This window comes from Geotrypetes seraphini, chromosome 15 (assembly GCF_902459505.1).
Source record: "Geotrypetes seraphini chromosome 15, aGeoSer1.1, whole genome shotgun sequence".
In the NCBI taxonomy this organism is placed as follows: domain Eukaryota; kingdom Metazoa; phylum Chordata; class Amphibia; order Gymnophiona; family Dermophiidae; genus Geotrypetes; species Geotrypetes seraphini.
In genome coordinates this window covers 70468194-70494265 of record NC_047098.1, presented here as the reverse complement: position 1 = coordinate 70494265, position 26072 = coordinate 70468194, and the positions used below count along the sequence as shown (strand labels likewise).

Genomic DNA, 26072 nt, shown 5'->3' with positions numbered 1-26072 from the left:
CAGAGGAGGTGGTTACAGCATGGCTAGGTTTAAGAAAGCTTTGGACAGGTTCTTGGAGGAAAAGTCCATAGTTTGCTATGGGGGAAGTCACTTCTTGCCCTTGCATGGAATGTAGCTACTATTTGAGTTTCTGCCAGGTACTGGAAACAGAAGACTGGGCTAGATGGAGCCAGTATGGCTGTTCTTATGTTCTTAATTTTCTATGATCTTGGAAAAGACATATAAGAAATTATAAAAAGTCAAATGCACTGAGGGTTCTTACATCATTGCTAATTGTGGAGTCCCGATGGATCAGGTGCTGGACGTGGCTGTCGATGCTGCTGCCTGAGGAGAACTTCGCAAAGACTGCGGAGTGTGATGCCTTCTCTCTCTGCTTCACAATGACCTCACAGGCCTTCCATTCTACCATCACCCTTTGGTACCTGGATGCAATGACTTCATCCACCTACAGGCAAGGAAAACAAAAGCTTATTTTTTATTCCCCATCATATTCCACTAGAATTCAATATGGGAAGGGCAATTTTATGAAGCCATTTACTTGGATATGTTTTTAGCTATGATGTTTCATGGTTATTTGAATATGTATACACTGTTCTCCCCAGAAATATTTTCCAGCCGGGTGGCATGAAATAGTAGCTGGGTGGGATGGGGCAGGACGGGAAATTTGGTAGTGGGGAAAATTAAATGCGCACTATTTTTATTAGTTAACTATTATTATTTTCCAATGTTCAATATGACTTCCTTTTTTAAGGTTTGACATTTGTGCAACATCCTGCCTCTCCCCTCACCAATTGTGATTCAGCTTCGAAAATATTTGCCCACCTGTCCCTTGCCATCTCTGCAGATCATTAGATCTGCCTGTGCCTGTAGATCTGTGGTGGAGAATGACATGGAGAAAAAATTTGTCCCCGTTCCCGCAAACTCAGTCCCTGTCTCTGCCATGAGCTTGGTCCCTGCCCCCAGAAACCATCTGATTCCATCCACAGAAGCCTCAAAATTTTATTCTGAACACAGCTACAATACTACTTTATTCTAAAGCAATACTTTAAAAAAAAAAAAAATCTTTATTCATTTTCAAATCTTGCACCAAGTGTACAATATTCAAACATAAAATTCATACAAATCACTTGACATTCTTAACAATTATTGTCTAAAAGCATATAAGAGTATCCCCTCCCCCACCCATTCCATTCATCAAGAATAAACCCATTAAAACACTTAACAAACCTCCCCATCCCTATACTAACAATCTTTACTCCATGTAAAACTTTTAACAAGTGTACAAATATACCCATAGATAATATTGAAATCATCACTTGTAAATCTAACAAGAAAAACATAAATTGTATATGTAAACCCATATCCCTCCCCACTTCCCCAAAATTATATAATTGAACAATATAATAAAAACCCTACCCCTCTCTAGTATTTTAAGGTGTATATTTCAATAAAAAATAAGAAAAATGATATTTAATTATCACAAAAAGATGTCAATGGTTCCCAGATTTTAAAAAAAGTCTTTGATCTTTCCATTTTAAACATATGACATAATGAGTTCCATCAAAAATTGAAGTTAAGTTTACTGCAATCCTTCCAATTGTTAGTGATTTGTTGAATGGTGACTCCAGTCAGATCAAGAAGAACTCAAAACCTATTCACCTTCCCACCTAATAATGGAACCCGTCTTAAGAAACTATACGACAGCCTTCTAGCGACACAGGCAGCAAAAATTGACCCCACAATCACCAAACTAATAATCAATACAACAGACATCAAAGTGTTTCGAAAAGAAATCAAAACATTTCTATTCAGAAAACACGTCATTACCAACTAATATCCTCCCCTAATGCACAAGCTCTCCCTCTATAGAATAACACATTAATCAAATCTTAGAACCTTTCCTATCATACATACTCTGATTCCTATATAAACATTTTCCACACTATCCAATAAACTTCTTATGTCATTATTAGGTAACTTCCAATCTGTAAACCGTATATACTGATATTCTCCACTATATTCTCTTATCACTTGATTCCCTGATATGTAATTTTCATAATTGAATCCTCTACCACACCATGTAATGTACATGAATCACTGTTATGTAATTTATCTAGATAATCTTTATTACGCAATTCTTTTGGTAATGTCCAAATCTCCTATAATTTGTATTCCGCCTTGAACAATATATAATGTATAATGTATTCAAAATTAATTTTCCTATGAACTGTTTTCCTACCTTCTTCTACTCTATGTTTATAACCTAACTAATTTATTTTTCTCAAGTACTTTAGCAAGAATGTGAGCCTTTGGGACAGTCAGGGAACTCTCTCTTCATCTTAATTAATCTTACTTATTTCATTTCTTCTGTCTCTACTGTAAACCGCTTAGAACTTCACGGAACAGCGGTATATAAGAAATAAAATTATTATTATTATTATTATTATTAATAAAAGCTTATTATTAGATGAAGAAATCTGACTCTTTTTTCTCATAGAGGTTCCAAATAATACCGTACCATAAGATAGTGCTACATGATTCTCCAGTAAACAATTTACTTGATCCCAGATGGAATTCCAAAAGGCTAAGATATAGGGACAATAAAGCAAAAGATGATCCAAAGTCCCTATATCAAGATTACAATGCCAGCATCTATTAGACTTTGAACTATTCAACTTCTGTAATCTAACTGGGGTCCAAAATGCTCTATGCAAAAGAAAAAACCATGTTTGTCTCATAGATGCAGACATTGTACATCTCATCCTCCAAGACCAAATTTGTGGCCATTGAGAAGCTGAAATCTGATGCTTAATCTCAATGCTCCAAATATCCCTAAGACCATTTTTAGGTTTCTTTTTAACCAAATCATTAATAGTTTTATACCACTGCGCGGCCTGATGTCCCAGAAAGTCTACCTGAAAGCATGAAAATTCCAAACTATATTGAGTATTAAGATTTTTCCATTCAGGGAACCCTGCCTGAATGGCCTGCTTCAATTGCAACCACCGAAAACTTTAAAACGGTTAAAATGATGATGTTGCCTGTGGTTTGTTATCAAATGGCAATGATTCCAGTGTTTTTTCATGGATCTTTTTATAAAAAATTGAATTTGTTACTTATTAAATTTATTTGGCAAGGTAAAACTCCCCGAATTGCTGTAGTATCTCTACAAAAGCCAATTAAGGAGGGTGGGGTAAATTTTCCAAACTTTTATAGGTACCATCAGGCCTATATTTTACGTCAAGATATCCTAAAGCAATACTAATTTATCCAAAAGTAAAACAAAAAAAAAAGAAAAAGAAATATAAATATAAATATAAAAAATTTTCTAACTTTGTCTAGTTTCTGCTTTCCTCATCATCTTGTCATTCTCTTCCTTCCATCCACTGTTTGCCTTCTCTCTGCCTCTTCCTTATGGCATCTGCTCTATTTCTATGCTTCTCTCTCCCCCCCCCTTTGGTCTGGCACCCATCTTCTTCCCTCTTCTCCTCCCATGGTCTTGCATCTCTGTCTTCTTCCCATCCATCTCTCACTTCCTCCCCCAGGTAGTTTTTAGCATCTCTCTCCTCCTTTCTGTCTCCTCCCCCTCCCCCAATGCTCTGGTATCTCTCTCTCCTCTCCCTTAACCTTCCTTTTCCTTTCTTAGAACGATGTCTGTTTTTAAGAGCCCCAAGCAAATTAAGGTGGCAAACGGAAACATGAGTCACAACAATGGAAGCTAATCCTGGAGATGATGAGCTTCAACACTAGTCATAATAACATAGTAAATGATGGCAGATAAAGACCTGAATGGTCCATCCAGTCTACCCAACCATACATGCTCTATAAATTAGTTATTTAGTTTAAATGGTCCTTTTTCTTGGATATTTCTGGGCCAGAAACCCAGAGCCCTGCTCAGTAGTGAACTTAGTTCCATCTACTGGAGTCTCCATCAAAGCTCACTCCAACCCATCCTAACCATCCCAGCCTTCGAAGCCCTCCCCAGCCTGTCCTCAACTGAATGTCCATATACGGGACACAGGCTGTACAAGTCTGCCCAGTACTGGCCTTAGTTCCTTCAATGTATACCCATTATTTTCTGATTAGAGATCTTCTGTGTTCATCCCACGCTTGTTTGAACTCTATCACCGTTTTCTTCTCTACCATCTAACATTACTCTTGAATCTGCCATCCCTCAACCTCAAATTACACCCTCTGGTTTTACCATTTTCCTTTCTCTGGAATAGATTTTGTTCTACGTTAATACTTTTCAAGTATTTGAACGTCTGAATTATATTTCCCCTGTCCCTCCATAGTGGAAAGTAATTAAGAATTAGTCTCTGACCTACAGTATTTTCTCTCTCTAGAGTTCATAGAGAGGTACCAAGAATATGAAAACATGTAGGGATCATAAGGACTTACCCGATCCATCTCTTTCTTGGTAGCTCCAAACTTGTAGTGTCCCAGTAAGCACGGCCACACTTCTTTTCGAATGTCAGGGTTCACACCACCATAATAAACTAGTCTTAGTAACTCCAATTCTTTGTAGTTCTAAAAGAAGGCAGAAGAATGGAAACATATGAAGTTTGTTTAATAAGCTTGCTGCTACATTCAATATCACCAAGTGCTGGAAGTTTGAGGGAGTATTTTATTCCCCCCTATTTTATTTTTTTATTATAATTACTACTACTATTTATTATTTCTAAAGTGCTACCAGATGCACGCAGCACTGTACAACAAACATGCAAGAGACAGTTCCTGGTCAAACAGCTTACAATCTAAATATGACATTAACTTATGATACTGTGATATTTGGCATATCTATGAGGAAAAAGAGTCAGATATCGGCAAGTAATAACAAACTTTTATTGATTATGACAGGAGTTGCCATGCAACATATTACTACAAATTGGAAAGATCACACAAGACTTAATTTTAATTTCTGGTGGAATTCACTATGTCACATATATAGAATGGAACGTTCAATAGCAATACAAAATGGAAATTATAAAAGGTTTAATGAAATATGGGGGCCATTGACATTGTTTTGTAATGAATAAACACCATTTTCTTAACATTATTTATGATTGGAAGGGAAAGGGGAGGGTTTATATAAATGAAAAAAATAAAAATAAAAATGTAAAAAAGAAATATGACAAAGATTGATTCAATTAAATAATTGTATGGAAAGGGAGGGGGAAAGAAGGGTTTAGATATATATACCTTTGTTATGATCTTGATAGATTTATCAAGTGATGTTAGTAAATCTATGTATTACTTATATTGTGCACTTGCTGAAAGTTTAAAAATGAATAAAGAATTATAAAAAAATAAATAAATAAATAAATATGACATACAGGACATAAGTGATTTATATGTGATTAACTCAAAAAGTGAAGGTAAAATATATTTAACGGCTTTAATAGAAGTAACTGTGAGTGATGGCAATAATTGTATTAAGCAGGATATAAGGGGAGGGGGCATAACACAATATGTATGAGACACCCCTTGCCTGGGAACCTGAAAAGACACTAATATATATATATATATATATATAAATAAAAAGATAAAGTTGAAGGATAGAAATGCTTCAGAGTTACAGGAAAAATAATATTGCTTGGTTAGCATTACTTGCATATGCTAAAGTTTTAAAATTGATGTATGTAATAGCTACTTCTTTAGCACTCTCCAGACCAGTAGAGGTTAACTTTACGATTGGGTATATATCTAATCATGACCAGCAGGTGGAGACTGAAAACAAAACTTTGGGACAGTATATCCTAGCCCCTCCTCTCTATTTCCCTCAGTCTTCTTTCAGTCTCCAGCAGGTGTTGAGTGATCTGTACCCATCTCCCTTGGTAGGGCTGTTGGAATTTGTTTAGGGGTTTATTGTCCCTGTTTTTAGCCGGACGGAGCTTGGACGGACTCTGTTTGGGGGTTCGTCCGACCTCGGGGGTGTCAAACCCGGCGGGTCACGAGCGGGGTCCCTCCCCCCACTTCCTCCACCTCCCCATATTTTTTTAGAGGAGCCTCAGCAGTAAGCCTTGCCCCCTAAATCAAGCAAGGCATATTGCTTCGAGAGCCTGTGGAGTCTGTTCTGTAAAAAAAAAAAAAAAAAAAAAAATCCTGAGGTAGTGCTGGTCTGGAGGGTTGTATCCCTTTAAGAAAACTGTATTTTACTGTATTTTTTCAACTAACCGGCACTTTTTTACAGCTAGGTCGCGTATGGAGCAATGAGCACTTCTAAAGGGAAAAAGTGCTCATTGTGCTCCAGACGCGAGGCACTCGCGGCCGGCCTGTGCAAGCGGTGTTCAGGCCGGTGCGGTGGAGGAGCTCCGTCGGCAGCGGCTGCAGGCGCCCAGAGCTCCCCGCCGATGGTGCCTCGCGAGTCGGCAGGGAACGGTGGAGAAGCCCGGTCTTCTCCGTCCGCCCACGGAGGGATTCCCCGAGCCGCCGACGGTCGGGTTTTAGAGGATTCCCTCTCAGCTGATATTTTGACAGCTGATGCCGGCTTGCCTGTTTTAGCGGCTGAGACTATTCAGGTCTCTCAGCCGCTGCAGGCTGTGGAGGGAGCTGTTTTGGCGGGAAAGACGCCATCTTCTCTGTCTGGCCCCTCCATTTTGTCTTCCACCTCAGGTGACCTTCCCCCTGTTTTGGCTAAGCAGGGGCAGGTTTCTGCTGGGTCCCCTGCTGTGGCAGGGAGTCCCTTGGGACCCTCGGGGGGTTTTTCCCCTGATTTTTTCTTTTCATTATGCAAAGCCTATTTTCAGGCGGCTGGGGGTCCCGGTTGCGCCCAGGGGGTCTCGGGGGGTGGGGTTTCCTCCGCGCTCCCTGCGGCTTTGCCTCTCTCGTCTGACGTGACGTCCCCTCCGCCGCCTCTCTTGTCCAAGCGTCCGCGGGTGTCGTGGGACGAGGATTTGTGGTCGGAGGAACGTGTCGGTCTGGAGGAGGACCTGGACCCTTCTGAGGAATTCCAGGACCCTCTGGAGGGGACGGAAGCTGGCGGCGGGTTGTCGGGTTTCCCGTTCTCCAGTGACGAGGCGTCCGTGGTGCGCCTTTTTCAGAGAGATGAGCTGCCTGACCTTATTCAACAGGTTTCTTCGGCTTTGCGTTTTGAGGACGCGCCGCCGGAGACTCCGCGTGTGGGGGACCCTCTGTTACGAGGGATCCGTTCCGTTTCCCGCTCTTTTCCTATGCATCAGGATATTCGGGATATTATTCTTGAGCAGTGGAAAACGCCGGAGACGCCGTTTCGGCTGGCGCGCAGCATGGCTCGCCTGTATCCCATTCCTGAAGGGGATCGGGCTACGTTAGCTTCGCCAGTCGTGGATGCGGTGGTCTCGGCTATTTCCAAGCGGCATACCGTGCCTGTTGAGGGCGGTTCTGCCTTGCGGGACTCTGAGGAGCGCAAGTTGGAGACCATCCTTAAGCAAAATTTTCAAGTCTCTGCCTTTGGGGTCCAGGCGGCTATTTGTGGGGGACTGGTCGCTCGCGCCGTGTTTCGGTGGGCGGAGCGGGTCTTGGATCGAGAGTCTGACGACTGGTCTCTGGTGGATCAGGAGGTAGCGAAGATTGAGATGGCTGCCTCATTCCTCTCGGATGCTCTGTATGACTTGGTGCGGATCTCGGCTAAGTCCATGGCTTTTGGCGTGGCCGCAAGGCGTGTGTTGTGGCTGCGCGCTTGGGCGGCGGATGCTGCGTCCAAAGCTAAGCTTACTAAATTTCCCTTTCGGGGGTCGTTTTTATTTGGAGAGGACTTGGATAAGTTGATTCAGACTCTGTCGGACTCGAAAGTTCCCCGTTTGCCGGAGGACCGTGCCCGCCCGGCGTCTCGGGGTGGTGCGGCCCGGGGGCGTTTGCGGGAATTTCGCAAGTATCGCCCTGGGCGTGGGGCTGCTTCTTTCCAGTCTCCGGGGTTTTCCCGGGGTCGGTTCTTCCAGCGCATGCAGCCCTTTCGGGGGGCCCGTCGGGGGGCAGGGAATCCCTCCGCCGGTTCCCCCGCTTCCCGTCCTGCACAATGACGCCTTGCCGGCGCCCCCCTTGGTTCCGGTGGGGGCCCGGCTGCGCGACTTTTTTCCCAAATGGGCCGAGATCACGTCCGATCAGTGGGTCCTGGAGGTGGTGCGGGACGGTTATGCCCTGGAGTTCGCCCGCTCTCTGCCGGATTTTTTCCTCGCTTCTCCATGTCAGACTCCTGGGAAGACGCTGGCGTTTCGCCAGACCCTTCAGCGCTTGCTAGATCTCAGGGCAGTAGTTCCGGTGCCCCCCCCGGAGTGGGGCACGGGCAGGTACTCCATTTACTTTGTGGTGCCCAAGAAGGAGGGGACTTTTCGGCCCATCCTCGATTTGAAAGGGGTCAACAGGGCTCTCAAGGTTCCCTCTTTCCGTATGGAAACGCTGCGGTCGGTCATTTTGGCGGTTCAGCCGGGGGAGTTTCTCACTTCTCTCGATCTGACGGAGGCCTACTTGCATGTTCCTATTCGGGCCTCTCATCAGCGTTTCCTGCGCTTTGCGATCTTGGGTCGGCACTATCAGTTCTGTGCGCTTCCCTTTGGGCTGGCCACGGCTCCCCGGACGTTCACCAAGGTGATGGTGGTCGTCGCGGCAGCCTTGCGGTCGGAGGGCATCCTGGTACACCCCTACCTGGACGACTGGTTAATTCGGGCCAAGTCGTTGCAGGAAAGCTCCCGGGTTACGGCTCGGGTGGTGGAGTTTCTCCGGTCGCTGGGCTGGGTGGTCAACCTTTCCAAGAGTCGGTTGGTTCCGGCTCAGCGTCTGGAGTACCTCGGGGTGCTGTTCGACACCTCCTTGGGGAAGGTCTTCCTCCCAGAGGCCCGGGTGAGCAAATTGCAGTCTCAGATTCGCCTGCTTTTGGCGTCCCGGTGTCCTCGGGCGCGAGATTTCCTCCAGGTCCTGGGGTCGATGGCGGCGTCCCTGGACGTGGTGAGGTGGGCGCGGGCCCACATGCGTCCTCTCCAGTATGCTCTGCTCCGGAGGTGGTCTCCCCAGAGGCACGGGATGGATGTTCCGGTTCCCCTGCGAGGCTTGGCGCGCTGCAGTCTGCGTTGGTGGCTCCGGACCCCTCACCTAGTTCAGGGGGTGGGTCTGGATCTTCCGCAGTGGACGGTGCTCCTTACGGATGCGAGTCTCCTGGGTTGGGGGGCCCAGTGCCTGGGTCACTCAGCTCAGGGAACCTGGTCCACGGAGGAGGCCTCCTGGTCGATCAACGTGTTGGAGACCAGGGCGGTCCGGCTGGCGCTGTTGGCTTTCCACTCCCTTTTGTTGGGCAAGTCGGTCAGAGTCCTGTCGGACAATGCCACGGCGGTGGCTTATGTCAATCGTCAGGGGGGCACCAAGAGCACTCTGGTGGCGCAGGAGGCGGCTCGGCTCATGGTTTGGGCGGAGTCGCATCTTCTGGACCTCTCGGCCTCTCACATTGCCGGGGTAGAAAACGTTCAGGCGGACTTCCTCAGTCGTCACTTCTTGGATCCGGGAGAGTGGTGTCTCGGCGCCGAGGCGTTTCAGTTGCTAGTGCGTGCTTGGGGGCAGCCCCTGATGGATCTGATGGCTACAAGTGGCAACGCCAAAGTACCCCGCTTCTTCAGTCGTCGCAGGGACGGTCTGGCCGAGGGTCTGGATGCTCTGGTCCAACCGTGGCCAACGGAGGGGCTGTTGTATGTGTTCCCTCCTTGGCCATTAGTGGGCAGAGTACTGCTTCGCGTTGTTCGCCATCCGGGGCTGGTGGTTTTGGTGGCTCCGGATTGGCCTCGTCGTCCGTGGTATGCGGATCTGGTGAGGCATCTGGTGGCGGATCCTCTTCCTCTGCCTCTCGGGTGCGATCTTCTGACGCAGGGTCCCATTCCCATGTTCGACCCGTCTCCCTTTTGTCTTACGGCTTGGCTCTTGAAAGGGGCCGCCTGAGTAAGAAGGGATATTCCGACAAGGTGATCTCTACACTTTTGGGGTCCCGGAGGCTTTTCTACCTCTCGGGCTTATGTACGGGTTTGGCGTCTTTTTGAGGAATGGTGCCGAGCGCGGGGAGTGGTCTCCTTTCGCGCTTCTCTGCCTAACATTCTAGAGTTTTTGCAGGATGGCCTGGATAGGGGCCTGGCCTGGTCTTCTCTTCGGGTTCATCTGGCGGCCCTGTCGGCTTTTCGGGGGCTGGTGACAGGTCAGCGTTTGTCAGCCATTCCTGATGTGATTCGCTTTCTTAGGGCGGCCAAGTTGCTCAGGCCTCCCATAAGGCCCTCGGTTCCCTCTTGGGATCTCAATCTGGTTCTCTCTGTTCTAGTGCGCCCTCCTTTCGAGCCGTTGGATGGCTGTTCGTTGAAGGACCTTACGCTGAAGTCGGTCTTTTTGGTGGCCATTACTTCCGCTAGACGGGTGTCGGAGCTACAGGCTTTTTCTTGTAGGGCTCCCTTCCTGGAGTTTTCGAAGGAGCGGGTTGTTTTGCGGCCTGTTCCTTCCTTTCTGCCGAAGGTAGTTTCTCCTTTTCATGTCAATCAATCGGTGGTCCTCCCGGTCTTGGGTAGTCGGGAGGGTTCTTCTGAGCAACGACAGCTGCGCAAGTTGGATGTCGGTCGGGTCCTCCATGCTTATGTGCAGCGGACCCGGGAGTTTCGGAGCTCCGATCATCTCTTTGTGCTTCTGGCGGGTCCTCGGCGGGGGGCTGGCGCTTCTAAGGCTACTATTGCGCGCTGGATCAAGGAGATGATTGCTTCCGCTTATCTTCTGAGTCAGAAGCCGGTTCCGGAGTTTCTCAAGGCTCATTCCACTAGGGGTCAGGCGGCTTCTTGGGCTGAGTCGTCGCTTGTGCCTCCGGTGGATATTTGTAAGGCTGCGGTTTGGTCCTCCTTGCATTCTTTTGTTCGGCATTATCGGGTAGATGTTCAGGCGCGTCGGGACGCGGTGTTCGGTGAACGTGTACTGGTATCGGCCCTTCGGGGGTCCCGCCCGTGAGGGGACTGCTTTGGTACGTCCCAATCGTAAAGTTAACCTCTACTGGTCTGGAGAGTGCTAAAGAAGGAGAAATTAGGTTCTTACCTGCTAATTTACTTTCTTTTAGCTTCTCCAGACCAGTAGAGGTCCCCACCCTGTCTGTTGTTGTTGTTGTTGGGGCTGTTGCGCGGGCAGTTTTTGGTTTTTGCTGCGGGTTCTAGTATTTTTCTAGGGCCGGGGAGTATTGAAGAACAGCGGCTGTGGCTCGGCTGGCTTAGCTGGCGAGCTGTGGGGACCTTCTTCCTTCGGGAATTTCTCCTCTGCATTTTCCAACAGCATTTTTGGGTATGTTATTTGTTACTCCTTTCGGAGTATTGTTTTTTCTCTCTGTTGTTTTCCAGTTCTTGGTTCTGCTTGGCTATTCGGCAGACTGAGGGAAATAGAGAGGAGGGGCTAGGATATACTGTCCCAAAGTTTTGTTTTCAGTCTCCACCTGCTGGTCATGATTAGATATATACCCAATCGTAAAGTTAACCTCTACTGGTCTGGAGAAGCTAAAAGAAAGTAAATTAGCAGGTAAGAACCTAATTTCTCCTTCCTGTCAGATTCCTGTAAGATTGAGAAATAGATAAATTCTAGTAGGTCATTGTGTCCTAAGTGAACAAATTGTTACCCCCTCTATTGCTAACAAGGGTGAAACCAATAGCATGTGATAACTAAGTCATTATTGTTGCTAGGAAAAATTACTAATGAAATATGATTAACGAGAAACCATGTGACTTGAAACTAACCAATAGAACATTGCTGGAGTATGCACTTCATCACTGGATCTTAATGAAGCAATTATAATTTAATTGGAAGATGTACCAATTACGTATGTTTAATAATGAATTAATTGATGATGTCATAATCCAAATAAAGTGGCCTGTCACTTGTAATTCAGGGAGATTTAGTAGAACGGGAAGAACTCTCAATTGTTTAAACTACACTTTTGTGTTTGGTAATTTTTTCCTTGGCCTCCTCCAGAGATAATAATAATAATAAATTTATTCTTCTATACCGCCATAGTCAGATGACTTCTAGGCGGTTCACACCTAAGAGAGCTGGACAATCAGCGAAATACAGATGGAAGAAATTGCTGAGGTGTGTAACTTGTTCATGCAGCCATTCAGAGCAAACATGAGCAATTCAACATATCACTTTTCCACATAGTCCCCATGCAAGCTGACATGTTTGTTGTATCGTGCAACTAGTTTCTGCATTTTTACAGAGAAGTTTTTCAGTTGCTCCTGAAGCCAGCTGAGCACTGCTTCCTTTACTTCATCATCAGAGGTAAAATTGCGACGTCACAGCATCTCCTTCAGTGGACCGAAGATGATCCATGCTTTAAGGAGGATGTGGAAGATGTCCGTACCCAATCTGTTGCACTGCCTCTTCTTTTGCTGCTGCTGTATGAGGACGTGCATTGTCATGGTACAGAAAGACTGTTTTGGACAACATTCCTCCTCTTTTGCTATAAATTGCAGGTTAAGGAGAGGAGGAGATAGTGGATGTTATGGATAGTCAAACTGGATGGGCCATTTGGCCTTTATCTGTCATCATATTTCTATGTTTCTAAGTTTATATCACAGCAATGCACAGTAATTTTCACTGTTCACTATTTGCCTGTGCATTTGGAAATGTGCTAGAATAGGCCCCTTCATGTCCCAAAAGAAGGTTAACATGATTTTTTTGGAGGACGGCTAATGTTTGAATTTCTTCTTTGCCGGAGAAGATGGATGTCTCAGCTCTCTGCTTAGTCTTTTGCTCTCTGGGTCATAGTAATGCACCCATGTCACTCCAGAATACACGGATCTTCTTCATACTATCCAAAGAACTGGGTCGCAACCTCCATATGCTATTGCTTATGCAGATAAGTAAGCTGTTTGGGAACCCATCATGCGCAGACTTTCCTGTATCCCACGTCATCATGCAAATCCATAGCTGATATTCAAATTTGCAGCCAATTGAGACACTGTTATCCATTGTTCTTCTCTAATCAAGGCATTCACCTGTCAATGTGTGTGCAATGTTGATGGGCGACCAGAAAGCACAGTTACTTACTGTAACAGGTGTTATCCAAGGACAGCAGGCAGCTATTCTCACATATGGGTGACATTATCCACGTAGCCCGGATGCAGACAGCCTCGCAAGCAGACTTGCTTGTAGAAAACTCAAAAGTTTCAAGTTTGCCGAACCGCGCGTGCACGAGTGCCTTCCCACCCAGCACAAGGCACATCTCCTCATTTCTGATAGCTAGCAGAGAAGCCAACCAGGGAAGGTGGGTGGGTTGTGAGAATAGCTGCCTGCTGTCCCTGGATAACACCTGTTACGGTAAGTAAGTGTGTTTTATCCCAGGACATGCAGGCAGCCTATTCTCACATGTGGGTGACCTCCAAGCTAACAAGGATGGGATGGTGGGAGTGTTGGCAACTTAGGAGAATAAATTTTGTAATACTCTCTGGCCAAAATGGCCATCCTGCCTGGAGAAAACATCCAGACAATAATGAGAGGTGAAAGTATGAACCGAGGACTAGGTGGCAGCTTTGCAAATTTCAATAGGAATGGATCTGAGGAAAGCTACTGAAGCCGCCAAGGCTCTGACTTTGTGGGCTGTGACTCGACTCTGTCAATCAGTGGTCTCAAACTCACGGCCTGGGGGCCACATGTGGCCCGCCAAGTACTATTTTGAGGCCCTCGGTATGTTTATCATAATCACAAAAGTAAAATAAAGCAGTTTCTTGATAATATGTCTCTTTAGCTATAAATTACAATATTATTATTAAGACTTAGCCAAAAGGAAAAATAAATTATAAACTATAAAGAGTTTTACCTTGTGCAAAATTGGCATTTTTTTAATAAGACATTAATAATTTTTTTCTGAAATGTGGCCCTGCAAAGGGTTTGAGTTTGAGACTACTTCTGAAGATGCAGTCCATTCTGAGCATAACAGAAAGAGATACAAGCAGCCATCCAGTTGGAGATGGTTCTTTTAGAAATGAGATGTCCCAACTTGTTTGGTTCAAAGGAGACAAAAAGTTGAGGAGCAGATCTGTGTGGTTTGGTGCGTTCCAACTAGAAGGCCAAAGCACATTTACAGTCCAGAGTATGAAGAGTTGATTCCCCAGGATGAGAATGAGGTCTTGGAAAACACTGGAAGTACAATAGATTGATTGAAATGAAATTCTGAAACCACTTTAGGTAAGAATTTAGGATGAGTACGGAGGACCACCTTGTCATGATGGAAAACTGTGAAAGGTGGATCAGCAACTAAAGCTTGCAGCTCACTTACTCTTTGAGCAGATGTGAGGGCAATGAGAAACGCCACTTTCCAATTGAGATATTCCAGATGAGCCAAAGCCATTGGTTCAAAAGGAGGCTTCATCAATTGAGCAAGAACATTGAGATCCCAAACCACTGGAGGCAGTTTGAGAGGAGATTTGACATTGAAAAGTCCTTTCATAAATTTGGAAATCACCAGATGAGCAGAGAGGGGTTTCCCTTCGATAGGCTGATGGAAAGCAGCAATTGCACCGAGATGGAATCGAATGGATGTAGACTTGAGGCCAGAGGTAGATAAGTGCAAAAGATAATCCAAGATGGAAGCCAAGGAGGTATCTCGAGGCTCCTTGTTATGAGAGATGCACCACATAGAAAATCTAGTCCATTTTTGGTGGTAGCATTGCCTAGTGGCAGGCTTTCTGGAAGCCTCTAAAATGTCTCAAACAGGTTGAGAAAACTGAAGAAGAGTTATGTTGAGAGGTACCAAGCTGTCAAGTGTAGAGACTGTAGGTTGGGATGAAGTAGAGATCCTTGACTCTGTAAGCAGAAATGGAAAAATTGGTATGGCTCCCTGCTGCTGAGTTGAAGTAGGAGTATCAAGGTTGCCTGGGCCACCGAGGAGCTATCAAAATCATGGTGGCATGATCAGTCTTGAGCTTGAGAATGAGAGGGAATGGAGAGAATGCATACAGGAAGATATTCATCCATTCCAGCAGAAAAGCATCTGCCTCGAGGCGATGAGGTGAGTATATCCTGGAGCAGAACTGAGGCAGTTTGTGATTGTGGGGAGATGCAAAGAGATCTATCTGAGGAGTTCACCACTGAGAAAAAAATGTGATGAAGAGGTGAGGAATTGAGTGTCCATTCGTAAGGTTGCAGAAGACGACTCAATTTGTCCGCCAGACAGTTTTTCTCTCCTTGAATATTGACCTTGTCCTATGCCTTAAGTAGTTCTGAGGAGGGCCAGCTTAGTTTACCTGGACAGGTACGAGTGAGCAAACATGAAATAAAAAAATTCAGCTATTACACTTTCTCACATTGCACCAGGATTTACTAGTTAGAAAAACCTGTTGATAGATAGGGCCTAATCCAAGAGCAAGTGAGAATGTGGATTAGTAGCTATAAATGAATAAATGAAAATTGGATAAGCTGGAATAAAATGATCAGAAATACAAAAAGTTAAAAACAGGAATTCTAAGTTACATATGGATTTAATACATGTCATGTGCTTGACGGATATAGGGAGGCAGGCTAAGACATTTTTGTGATTGATAACCACCATACCAACAGATGGGAAAGCTTAAGTTTATAGGGCTTCTTTGTGCTAAAGAGTGACCAGCCTGAACTAGGCCAATCCTCAGGGAAATGTAGGCAGACAGGAGTTGGCTTTTGACTTGGTATCCACATACCAGGGGGCCCTAGGTTTGCCATGACTTGAGTTTGCTGTGGGAAGGACAAATCTAAACCACATGTATATCATGGTATGAACTGATCCAAAATTAAGTTTCAGTAAGTTAGGAAAAAATTACACAATAGAAATATTACTTAGGTAGCTATAGGTAATAAGTTAACAAATATAAGTTAACAATAAGTATAGATTAGGAATATATTTTATTTTGATCTTCATATATCTGAAATCCTGAAGAGATCCTGATAAGGCAACAGATGGTGTTTGACCTCTGACCTTGAGCAACTTTTTTCTACTTCGTAGAATCTTGATGGGAGGGGTACCTGCTCTTTCCATCTTTTCATTGTTCAGTCTTAGTGAGACAGAGATCTCAGAAAAGGACATTGATATTTACAGGAAAGGATAAAAGCTGTATAGCCTTTGTAAGTATATTACAATATTTGTCTATGTATTTCTTCTTTTTATAAAATATGTAAGCATAATGTGATAATGTAACTTTTTAGATATAAGAATGTAATTTGTGACACGCCTATATGAAGCTAGCCTTATATGGGAACAAATAATGTGGACCAATTAGACTGCAGATGGATTGTAACGAAGGAATGTCGTCATTTAGGATATATATGGACGTGTAACTGGTAAAACGTTGGAATTTTTTATGAGCAAGGCCAGCTTTTGGCTTCTGTAATAATTCTCATGATGCAAATGATACTCAATTGATTTGCTAATCAAAGGAATTGAGTACTCTTATGATCTAATATCGATAACTAATAAAAAATAAGATTTTGGATTTTATTAAAATATTTTGCATCATTATTTTTTGTCATTTCATTTTACAACCCTAGAATAGCTATAAGTACGCTTGTGTTCAATTATCCTGATCACTATATACAGCTTTCAGGAAGTTGTTGTGAAGGATTTCCCAATCCCAAACCTTCAAAGCTTCCTGGCAAAGAGGGAGAGATCCTGTTCCTCCCTGTTTGTTGACATAGTATATGGCGACTTGGTTGTCGATCCGAATGAAGAAGTTTTTGAAAAGCTTGAAGATCGCTCTGAGTTCCAACAGATTGATATGATGTGGGCGATCCGTGCTGGACCCATGGCCTTGAGTACGGAGACCGTCGAGGTGAGCCCCCCAAGCGCAGGTCGAGGAATCTTTCGTAAGGACCATCTAATTAGGGGGCGTCTGAAACAGTAAACCTCTGGAGAGATTGGAAGAGAGCATCCACCAGCGGAGAGCCTATCTCAACAAAAAAGTGACTGTAATGTGTCGAGAGAGTGGTTCGCAAGCCTGCGTCCACTGAGATGCCAGGGTCCACTGAAGAATTTTGAGGTGAAGTCTGGCAAAAAGTGTCACGTGAACGGTCGAGGCCATGTGACCGAGTAGTACCATCATGTGTCTCACTGAGACTAAAGAAAGGGAAGACACTTTGTGACACAGCTGAAGAAAAGCATCCAGACACTGCTGAGGAAGGAATGCTCTGAGCTGGATAGTGTCCAAGATAGCTCCGATGAACTGTAGGTGGGATTTGGGAAAGTTGATTTTGAATCCCAAGCTTTGTAGGAACCACATAGTCCGTTGGGTCACTACAATAACCCCCTGAGATGTAGAATCTTTGATGAGCCAGTCATCCAGGTAGGGAAACACCTGAAGACCATGGTTCCTTACAGCTGCTGCTACCATCACTAGGCACTTAGTGAACACTCTGGAAGATGATGCCAGGCCGAAGGGTAGAACTCTGTATTGAAAATGCAGATTCCCCACCTGAAATCTGAGGTACTGACGGGAAGCTGGATGAATGGGAATGTGAGTGTAAGCCTCCTTGAGATCTAGAGAACATAACCAATTATTCTGATCTAGAAGGGGATAAAGGGATGCCAGGGACAACATGTTAAATTTTTTCTTTTTTTTTTTTTTTAATATTTTCTTAATATTTGTTACATCAATAACAAAAATCAAGAAAAGCAAAAAAGAAACAATTCAAAAAAACAACTTAAAATTCAAATTAAGACTTATGCCAAGTCCACATTAACAAGGGCCGCTCAGTACAGAAAGTAAAAATTTTATAGGAAACAATATGCAATCATCCTTAACATGCAAAATGGCCAAATCCGTTATGTCCTTAAACTTCTTCAACAATTACATTAGTATCTGAAACTTTCAGTGAAACCTTATCAATCAAGAAATTGTCCAATTGTGACGGATCTACAAAAACAAATTTATCAGCTTTATAGTTTACATAACACTTGCAAGGGAATTTAAAAAATAAAGTAGCTCCCACAGCTATAACTTTAGGTTTAAGCTGTAGAAACTGTTTTCTCCTATGTTGTGTCTGTCTGGACACATCAGGAAAAATCATTAGTTGTCCGCAAAACAAGACTTGTTTGTTCACAAAATACAATTTAAGTATAAGTTGTTTTTCTTTTTTTTTTAAACTTCTTTATTCATTTTTCCATCAATCAACAAGTTTACAATTTTATACAAGTTGTTTTTCAATTTCTGTTTTAAATGTCACCAACAAGGTTGCTCGTTTAGTAATCACATCCTTAGATGATTCTAGAAACTGGGAAATATTTAAACTATCCGTAGACACAATCTTATCCAATTCTCCTTCTTCACCAGTTTCTTTAGTACTCCTGGGGATGTAAAGCACAGTTACTTACCGTAATAGATGTTATCCAGGGACAGCAGGCAGATATTCTCGACATGTGGGGTGACGTCATCTACGGAGCCCCGACGCGGACAGCTTTTCAAGCAAACTTGATTGAAGATTCAAGTTTGCCGTGCTGCACCACGCATGTGTGTGCTTTCCTGCTCCACTAGAGGGCGCATCCTCTCCTCGTGGTCTTTAGTTCAGATAGCCAGCAAAGAAGCCAACCCCGGGGAGGTGGGAGGGTTGCGAGAATATCTGCCTGCTGTCCCTGGATAACACCTGTTACGGTAAGTAACTGTGCTTTATCCCAGGACAAGCAGGCAGCATATTCTCGACATGTGGGTGACCTCCAAGCTAACCAAAAGGGAGGGAAGTTGGCAATTTAGGAAAACAGATTACGCAAAACTGACTGACCAAACCGGCTGTCGCTTCTGGACAAAGAGTCCAGACAATAGTGAGAGGTGAAGGTATGAACCGAAGACCAAGTGGCAGCCTTGCAGTTCTCCTCAATAGGTGTGGACCTGAGGAAAGCGACAGAAGCCGCCATCGCTCGGACCTTAAGTTCTGTGACCCGACCACGCAGCGCGAGACCAGCCTGAGCGTAGCAGAAGGAAATACAAGGTGCGCTTGGACAAGGTGCGCTTGGAAACAGGATGTCCCAAACGATTGGGATTAAAGGACAAAAACAATTGAGAACCTTCCGATGATACTGAGTGCGTTGAAGATAAAAAGCCAACGCCCTCTTACAATCAAGAGTGTGAAGCGCCACTTCCCCAGGATGAGAATGGGGCTTGGGAAAAAAGACCGGAAGAACAATGGACTGATTGAGATGGAAATCAGACACCACCTTAGGCAAAAACTTGGGATGAGTGCGGAGAACCACCTTGTCATGATGGAACACAGTAAAAGGCGGATCCACCACCAAAGCCTGCAGCTCATTAACTCTACGAGCAGAGGTGAGCGCAAGCAGGAAGACAACCTTCCAAGTAAGGAACTTCAGATGAGATTTATCCATAGGCTCAAACGGAGGTTTACTAAGTTGAGCAAGAACCACATTGAGATCCCAAATCACAGGAGGAGGCTTGAGAGGTGGATGAACATTCAAGAGCCCCCGCATGAAACGAGAAACCAAAGGTGGACAGAAAGGGACTTCCCATCAAACTGCTGATGGAAGGCAGCAATCGCACTAAGATGCACTCGAATAGAATTTGTCTTAAGACCAGATTGAGACAAATAAAGCAAATACTCCAGAACCGAGGACACAGAAGCAGAAAAGGGCCGTGTGGAAGCGGCAAAGAGGGAGAGAGGAGGCGGAGGGAGAGCAGAGGAACCGGAGGAGGACCCAGAGACAACTTCCAGCGGCGGCAAGGAGCGGGTAGCGTCGAAAGAAGGCTCCGCCCACCCTTCCACGTCAGCACCGCGTCAGCGCCTGGACTCCCCCCCTTTAAGGAAGGGAGCCGCGGCGCGAGGACTTCTGCGGGCCATGTGGAAGCGGCGAAGAGGGAGAGAGGAGGTGGAGGGAGAGCAGAGGAACCGGAGGACCCAGAGACAACTTCCAGTGGCGGCAAGGAGCGGGTAGCGTCGAGAGAAGGTTCCGCCCACCCCTCCACGTCAGCACCGCGTCAGCGCCCGGACTCCCCCCTTTAAGGAAGGGAGCCAACGGCGCGCGGCGAAGACGAGCCAGGAGACCAGGCCGCCCATCAAGCGAACCTAGAGCATAAGCCACAAGTACTTCTTTCTTCTCTTATTCCTTCTTTCTTTTTCTTCTCTTTCAGCTAGCTGCACAGCAGTTACCACCTTCACACACCACACACCAAGAGATTAAAGAGGAGATGGAAGCAGCAGGAACCCAGAGGAGCTTCCCGGTGTACTGCACAGAGTGTCATATGTACGACTACCTCCCCTCGGGAAGGCAGGCATACATATGCGGTCGGTGTCAGGAACTGGAAAGCCTGAAGAAGGAGGTCGATAGACTACAGGACAGGGTCTAGGAGCTGGAGGAACTCTGCATCTCAGAAGAACCTTGCTGGGCAACCAGAGACCCCACAACAGAGAGCCACATTGAGGAGCAAGTAAGGGAGCTTGAGAGATTCATCGAGGAGGCCTACAGGAGGGTGGAGGACCAGGATCACCAGCAGTGCAGACAGGAACCGACAGATGGAGGACAGGAGCCACCAGACACCAGGGGAGAAGGACCTTATGAAAACGTCGAGCAAACAGAGAAGGCAAAGATCCATCAGAATCCTGAGGAAGAAGTATCGCACCACACCGAAGATACAGACTTGAGGCCAAAGAGGAAGCTGAGGAAAGGGAAATCCGCAATCGTAGTGGGAGACTCAATCCTGAGAGAAGTGGACAGTCACGTAGCAGGAGGGAGAGAAGATCGGCTGGTGACATGTCTCCCAGGGGCAAGAACGAAGGACATCACCGACAGAATCGAGAGGATCCTGGAAGGAGCTGAGACGGAAGAGACAGCAGTGATCATCCACATAGGAACAAATGATGTCAACAGAAGAAATTACAGCAGGACTACACTAACCGAGCAGTTCAAGATCCTGGGAAAGAAACTGAAGCTGAGGACACAGAAGATAGCATTCTCAGAGATCCTGCCAGTACCGAGGGCTGATGCGAAGAGGCAGATCGAGCTACAAGCAATAAATGCATGGCTGAGGAGATGGTGTGAAGAGGAAGGCTTCCACTTTGTGAAGAACTGGATGACTTTTGGGGGGAAGAACAAGCTCTACAGGAGGGACGGACTGCACCTGAGCGCAGCAGGAACAAGACTGCTGGCGAACAACGTCAAGAGAGAAATAGAGAAGGCTTTAAACTGAGAAGAAGGGGAAAGCCAACAGTCGACCTGACATCGTCGCTTCGGACAAGAGTATCCACTGAAGATACTGAGAGGGAAAAATGCTGGGAAAAAACAAATGATAAACTACAGGGGTCCAAGAGTCAAGTGGAACTAGAGACCAATAAGGGGAGCAAACCGCAGGAGATAGAGAAACAGGTGGAAACGAGGAAACAGGCTGAGGACAAAGAAGACGCACCGCAGAATGAGGAAGAACAAAACGAAATTCAGGGGCTGACAGCCCATGAGGACGGCAAGAAGAACAATTCACAAGGAAGAACAGCAGGGAAGAGAAAAAATCAGAACTTAAACTGCTTATACGCAAGCGCAAGGAGCCTAAGGACCAAAATGGGAGAACTGGAAGTCATGGCCAAAAACGAGGACCTAGACATTATTGGAATCACTGAAACATGGTGGACTGAGGACAACAAATGGGACGTAGTACTGCCAGGGTACAAACTCTACAGGAGAGACAGGACTTACAAGAAGTGTGGAGGAATAGCACTGTACATAAAGGACACCATTCAGTCGACCAGAATGGATACGGCAGCAAGGGCGGAAGGACTGGAATCATTATGGGTTAAATTACCAAGAGGAAATGGAGCTGACATAAAATTGGGACTGTACTATTGCCCTCCTGGACAAACGGAAGCGAACGACAAAGAGCTGGAAGCAGAATTGAGGCGGGAATGCAAAAGTGGAAGGGTGATAGTGATGGGGGATTTCAACTACCCCGGGATAGACTGGAGCCTTGGAAACTCAAACTGCGCGAGGGAAACAGAATTCCTGGAGGCTGTGAGAGACTGCTTCATGGAACAGCTTGTCAAGGAATCAACGCGAGGGGATGCCACTCTCGACCTAATCCTCAACGGGCTAGGGGGACCTGCAAAGGAAGTGGTGGTAAGAGGACCACTAGGAAACAGCGACCACGACATGATCCGGTACAAATTAGAGGTAGGAACATCCAAAGTGAAGAGAACCACAGCAACGGCGTTCAATTTCAAGAAAGGGAACTACGATGCTATGAGAGCAATGGTGAGAAAGAAACTAAAAAACAGCTCAATACGGATGGAGACCATAGAGAAAGCTTGGTCCCTATTCAAAGACACGGTGCAAGAAGCACAGAACCTATACATCCCCAGGTTTAGGAAAGGATGCAAAAAAAAAAAAAAAAATCGAACAAAGGACCCGGTATGGATAACAAATGAAGTGAAGAAGGCGATAGGTGACAAGAAGAAATCTTTCCGAAAATGGAAAAAGGACCAAACCGAGGAAAACCGGAAGGAACATAAAACACACCAGAAAAACTGTCACCGAGTGGTTAGGAAAGCAAAAAGAGAATACGAAGAGAGGCTGGCTGGGGAAGCAAAAAACTTCAAAACATTCTTCAGATACGTTAAAGGGAGGCAACCGGCGAGGGAGGAAGTAGGACCATTGGATGATGGAGACAGAAAGGGAGTGATAAAGGAGGAAAAAGAGGTAGCTGACAGGTTGAACAAATTCTTTTCGTCAGTCTTCACAAGCGAGGACACATCCTATGTACCAGAACCCGAAGACATCATAAGTGGAGATTGAGAAGAAAAACTGGCGCATATAGAGATAAGCCATGAGGATGTCCTCCAGCAGATAGATAGACTGAAAAGCGACAAATCGCCGGGCCCGGACGGAATCCACCCAAGGGTTCTAAAAGAGCTAAGAAACGAAATAGCGGAAACATTCCGACAAATTTGTGACCTATCCTTGAAAACTGGGCAGATCCCGGAGGACTGGAAAATAGCTAACGTCACACCTATTTTTAAAAAGGGATCAAGGGGTGACCCCGGGAACTACAGGCCGGTAAGCTTGACTTCAGTTCTGGGCAAGATGATGGAAGCACTGATAAAGGACAGCATCTGTGAGCACATAGAAACAAACGGACAACTGAAAGAGAGCCAACATGGCTTCTGCAAGGGAAGGTCGTGCCAAACAAACTTACTGCACTTTTTTGAAGGAATAAACAGCAAGATGGACAAAGGGGAACCCATAGACATCATTTACCTCGACTTCCAAAAAGCCTTTGACAAGGTACCCCATGAGCGATTACTTAGGAAACTGCAAAACCATGGGGTGGAAGGGGATATATACAGATGGTTGGCAGGCAGAAAACAAAGGGTTGGGGTGAAGGGACAATACTCGGACTGGCGGAGGGTCACGAGCGGTGTTCCACAGGGGTCGGTGCTTGGACCGCTGCTGTTCAATGTATTTATAAACGACCTGGAAACGGGGACGAAGTGTGAAGTTATAAAACTTGCAGATGACACCAAACTCTGCAGCAGGGTTAGAACTGCGGAGGAATGCGAAGACCTACAAAGGGACCTAAACAAACTGGAAGAGTGGGAAAACAAATGGCAAATGCGATTTAATATAGAGAAATGCAAGGTCATGCATATAGGGAAAAAGATCCCGATGTTCAGCTACAAAATGGGGGGATCAGTGCTAGGGGAAAGCAACCTTGAAAAGGACTTGGGTGTGCTAGTGGATACAACAATGAAATCAACGGCACAATGTGCAGCAGCCTCAAAGAAAGCAAATAGAATGTTGGGTATTATTAAGAAGGGTATCACAACCAGGACGAAGGAAGTCATCATGCCGCTGTATCGAGCGATGGTGCGCCCGCACCTGGAGTACTGTGTCCAGTATTGGTCGCCGTACCTCAAGAAGGACATGGCAATGCTTGAGAGGGTCCAGAGAAGAGCGACGAAAATGATAAAAGGCATGGAAAACCTTTCATACGCAGACAGGTTAGAAAGGCTGGGGCTCTTCTCCCTGGAAAAGCGGAGACTCAGAGGAGACATGATAGTGACTTTCAAGATCATGAAGGTAGACAGAGATAGATTCTTCAGACTAATGGGGATCACAAGTACAAGGGGGCACTCGGAGAAGCTGAAAGGGGACAGGTTTAGAACCAATGCTAGGGTCCACTCACTCAGAGGGTGGTGGACACATGGAACGCATTGCCGGAGGTTGTGATAGGACAGAGTACACTACAGGGTTTTAAAGAAGGATTGGATAAATTCCTGAAAGATAGGGGGATTGAGGGATACAGATAGAGGTAGAGATGGGATATAGAGAGTATAGATAGAGACCAAGGGGATTTAAGGGTTCAGACAATGATCACCGTACAGGTCATGGGCCTGATGGGCCGCCGCGGGTGCGGACTGCTGGGCGCGATGGACCTCTGGTCTGACACAGCAGAGGCAACTTCTTATGTTCTTAAGGGTTCCAGACGATTTGAAGTTCACCAGGAAGCGAATCTAGTTCACTTCCGGGAATAACAGAGCCTAGTCGAAACTTTTCGAAAGGCTTCCAAAACCTCCCTGACCGACTGGGAGAACTGAACAGAAGATGTCAGGTGGAAAGGAACCAAGCCGTCATGTAGAGACTGCAGATTGGGATGCAACAGCGAACCCCGACTCTGAGACAGCAGAGAGGGAAAAACAGGCAGAAGAAGAGGCTCTCTGACACTGAGTTGAAGAAGCAGGGAGAACCACGGCTGCCGAGGCCACCGAGGAGCAATTAGGATCAGAGTGGCATGTGTCGATTTGAGATGCACCAGCGTCCGCAAGATCAGAGGAAAAGGCGAAAACGCATAAAGGAACTTCCCCTCCCAAGCGAGGAGGAAGGCATCCGCCTCGAGACGATCCGAGGAGTACATCCTGGAATAGAAGAGAGGCAGTTTGTGATTGAGGGGGGAAGCAAACAGATCTATCTGAGGAGTCTCCCATCGCTCGAACACCTGACGCAAGGCCCGGGAATGAAGAGACCACTCTTGCGGCTGCAGAAGGCGACTCAGCTTGTCCGCCAGACAGTTTCGCTCTCCCTGGATGTAAACCTCATGAAGAAAAATGTTGTGGCGAATCGCCCAATCCCAAAAGCGAAGGGCCTCCCGGCAAAGAGACAGGGACCCTGTGCCCCTTTGTTTGTTGACGTAATACATCGCCACCTGATTGTCCGTGCGCACCAGGACCTCTCGGTCCTGAAGCAGATGGCAAAAGGCCACAGCGGCCAAGTAAATGGCCCGAAGCTCCAACAGGTTGATGTGACAGCGACGGTCCTCCACCGACCACAGACCCTGGGTCCACAGACCGTCAAGATGAGCTCCCCAAGCATACTCCGAAGAGTCCGTGGTCAGGACTTTGTGATGCGGAGGAGCGAGAAAGAGCAAACCCCTGGAAAGATTGGAAGAGTTGGTCCACCAACGGAGCGAGAGCCGCAAAGAAGGAGTCACCGCAATGAGACGGGAAGCGGGGTCCCGATCCTGACGCCACTGAGAGGCCAAGGTCCACTGAGGGATCCGAAGGTGCAACCGGGCAAACGGCGTGATATGGACGGTGGAGGCCATGTGTCCCAAGAGAATCATCATCCGCTTTGCCGAGACCGAGGACAGCAGAGAAATCTGCTCGCTCATGCAGACAAGAGCAGCTTGCCAAGGCGGAGGAAGGAACGAACGAAGGCGAACCGTGTCCAGCACGGCCCCGATGAACTGTAGGGATTGCGAGGGGCATAACTGGGACTTTGGGAAGTTTACCTCGAACCCCAGACTCTGAAGGAATGTAATAGTCTGTCGGGTCGCTGAGATAACCCCCTCCCTCGATGGGGCTTTGATTAGCCAGTCGTCAAGATAGGGGAAGACCTGAAGGCCCCGGGACCACAGGGCCGCCGCCACCACCACGAAACACTTCATGAAGACTCGCAGGGACGAAGCCAGCCCAAACGGGAGGACCCTGTACTGGAGGTGCAGGTCCCCCACCTGAAACCAGAGGAACCGGCGACAAGTTGGATGCACCGGAACGTGGGTATAGGCCTCCTTCAGATCGAGGGAGCACAGCAAGTCCCTCTTCGTCTAGCAAGGGATAAAGAACCGGAAGGGAGAGCATCCTGAACT

The 26072-nt window shown here is 46.2% G+C and overlaps 1 protein-coding gene across 3 annotated transcripts in view; it reads right to left on the bottom strand.

Annotated features, from left to right (window-relative positions):
• SGSM2 (small G protein signaling modulator 2) overlaps positions 1-26072 on the bottom strand; it is a 278910-nt gene that overhangs the window by 63234 nt on the left and 189604 nt on the right. For all 3 annotated transcript variants that reach the window (XM_033921351.1, XM_033921352.1, XM_033921353.1), the window contains 2 exons: positions 4402-4530; positions 263-445 (listed from right to left, as the gene is read on the bottom strand). In XM_033921351.1, the coding sequence (XP_033777242.1) occupies positions 263-445; positions 4402-4530 (312 nt within the window). The remainder of the gene's footprint in view (positions 1-262; positions 446-4401; positions 4531-26072) is intronic.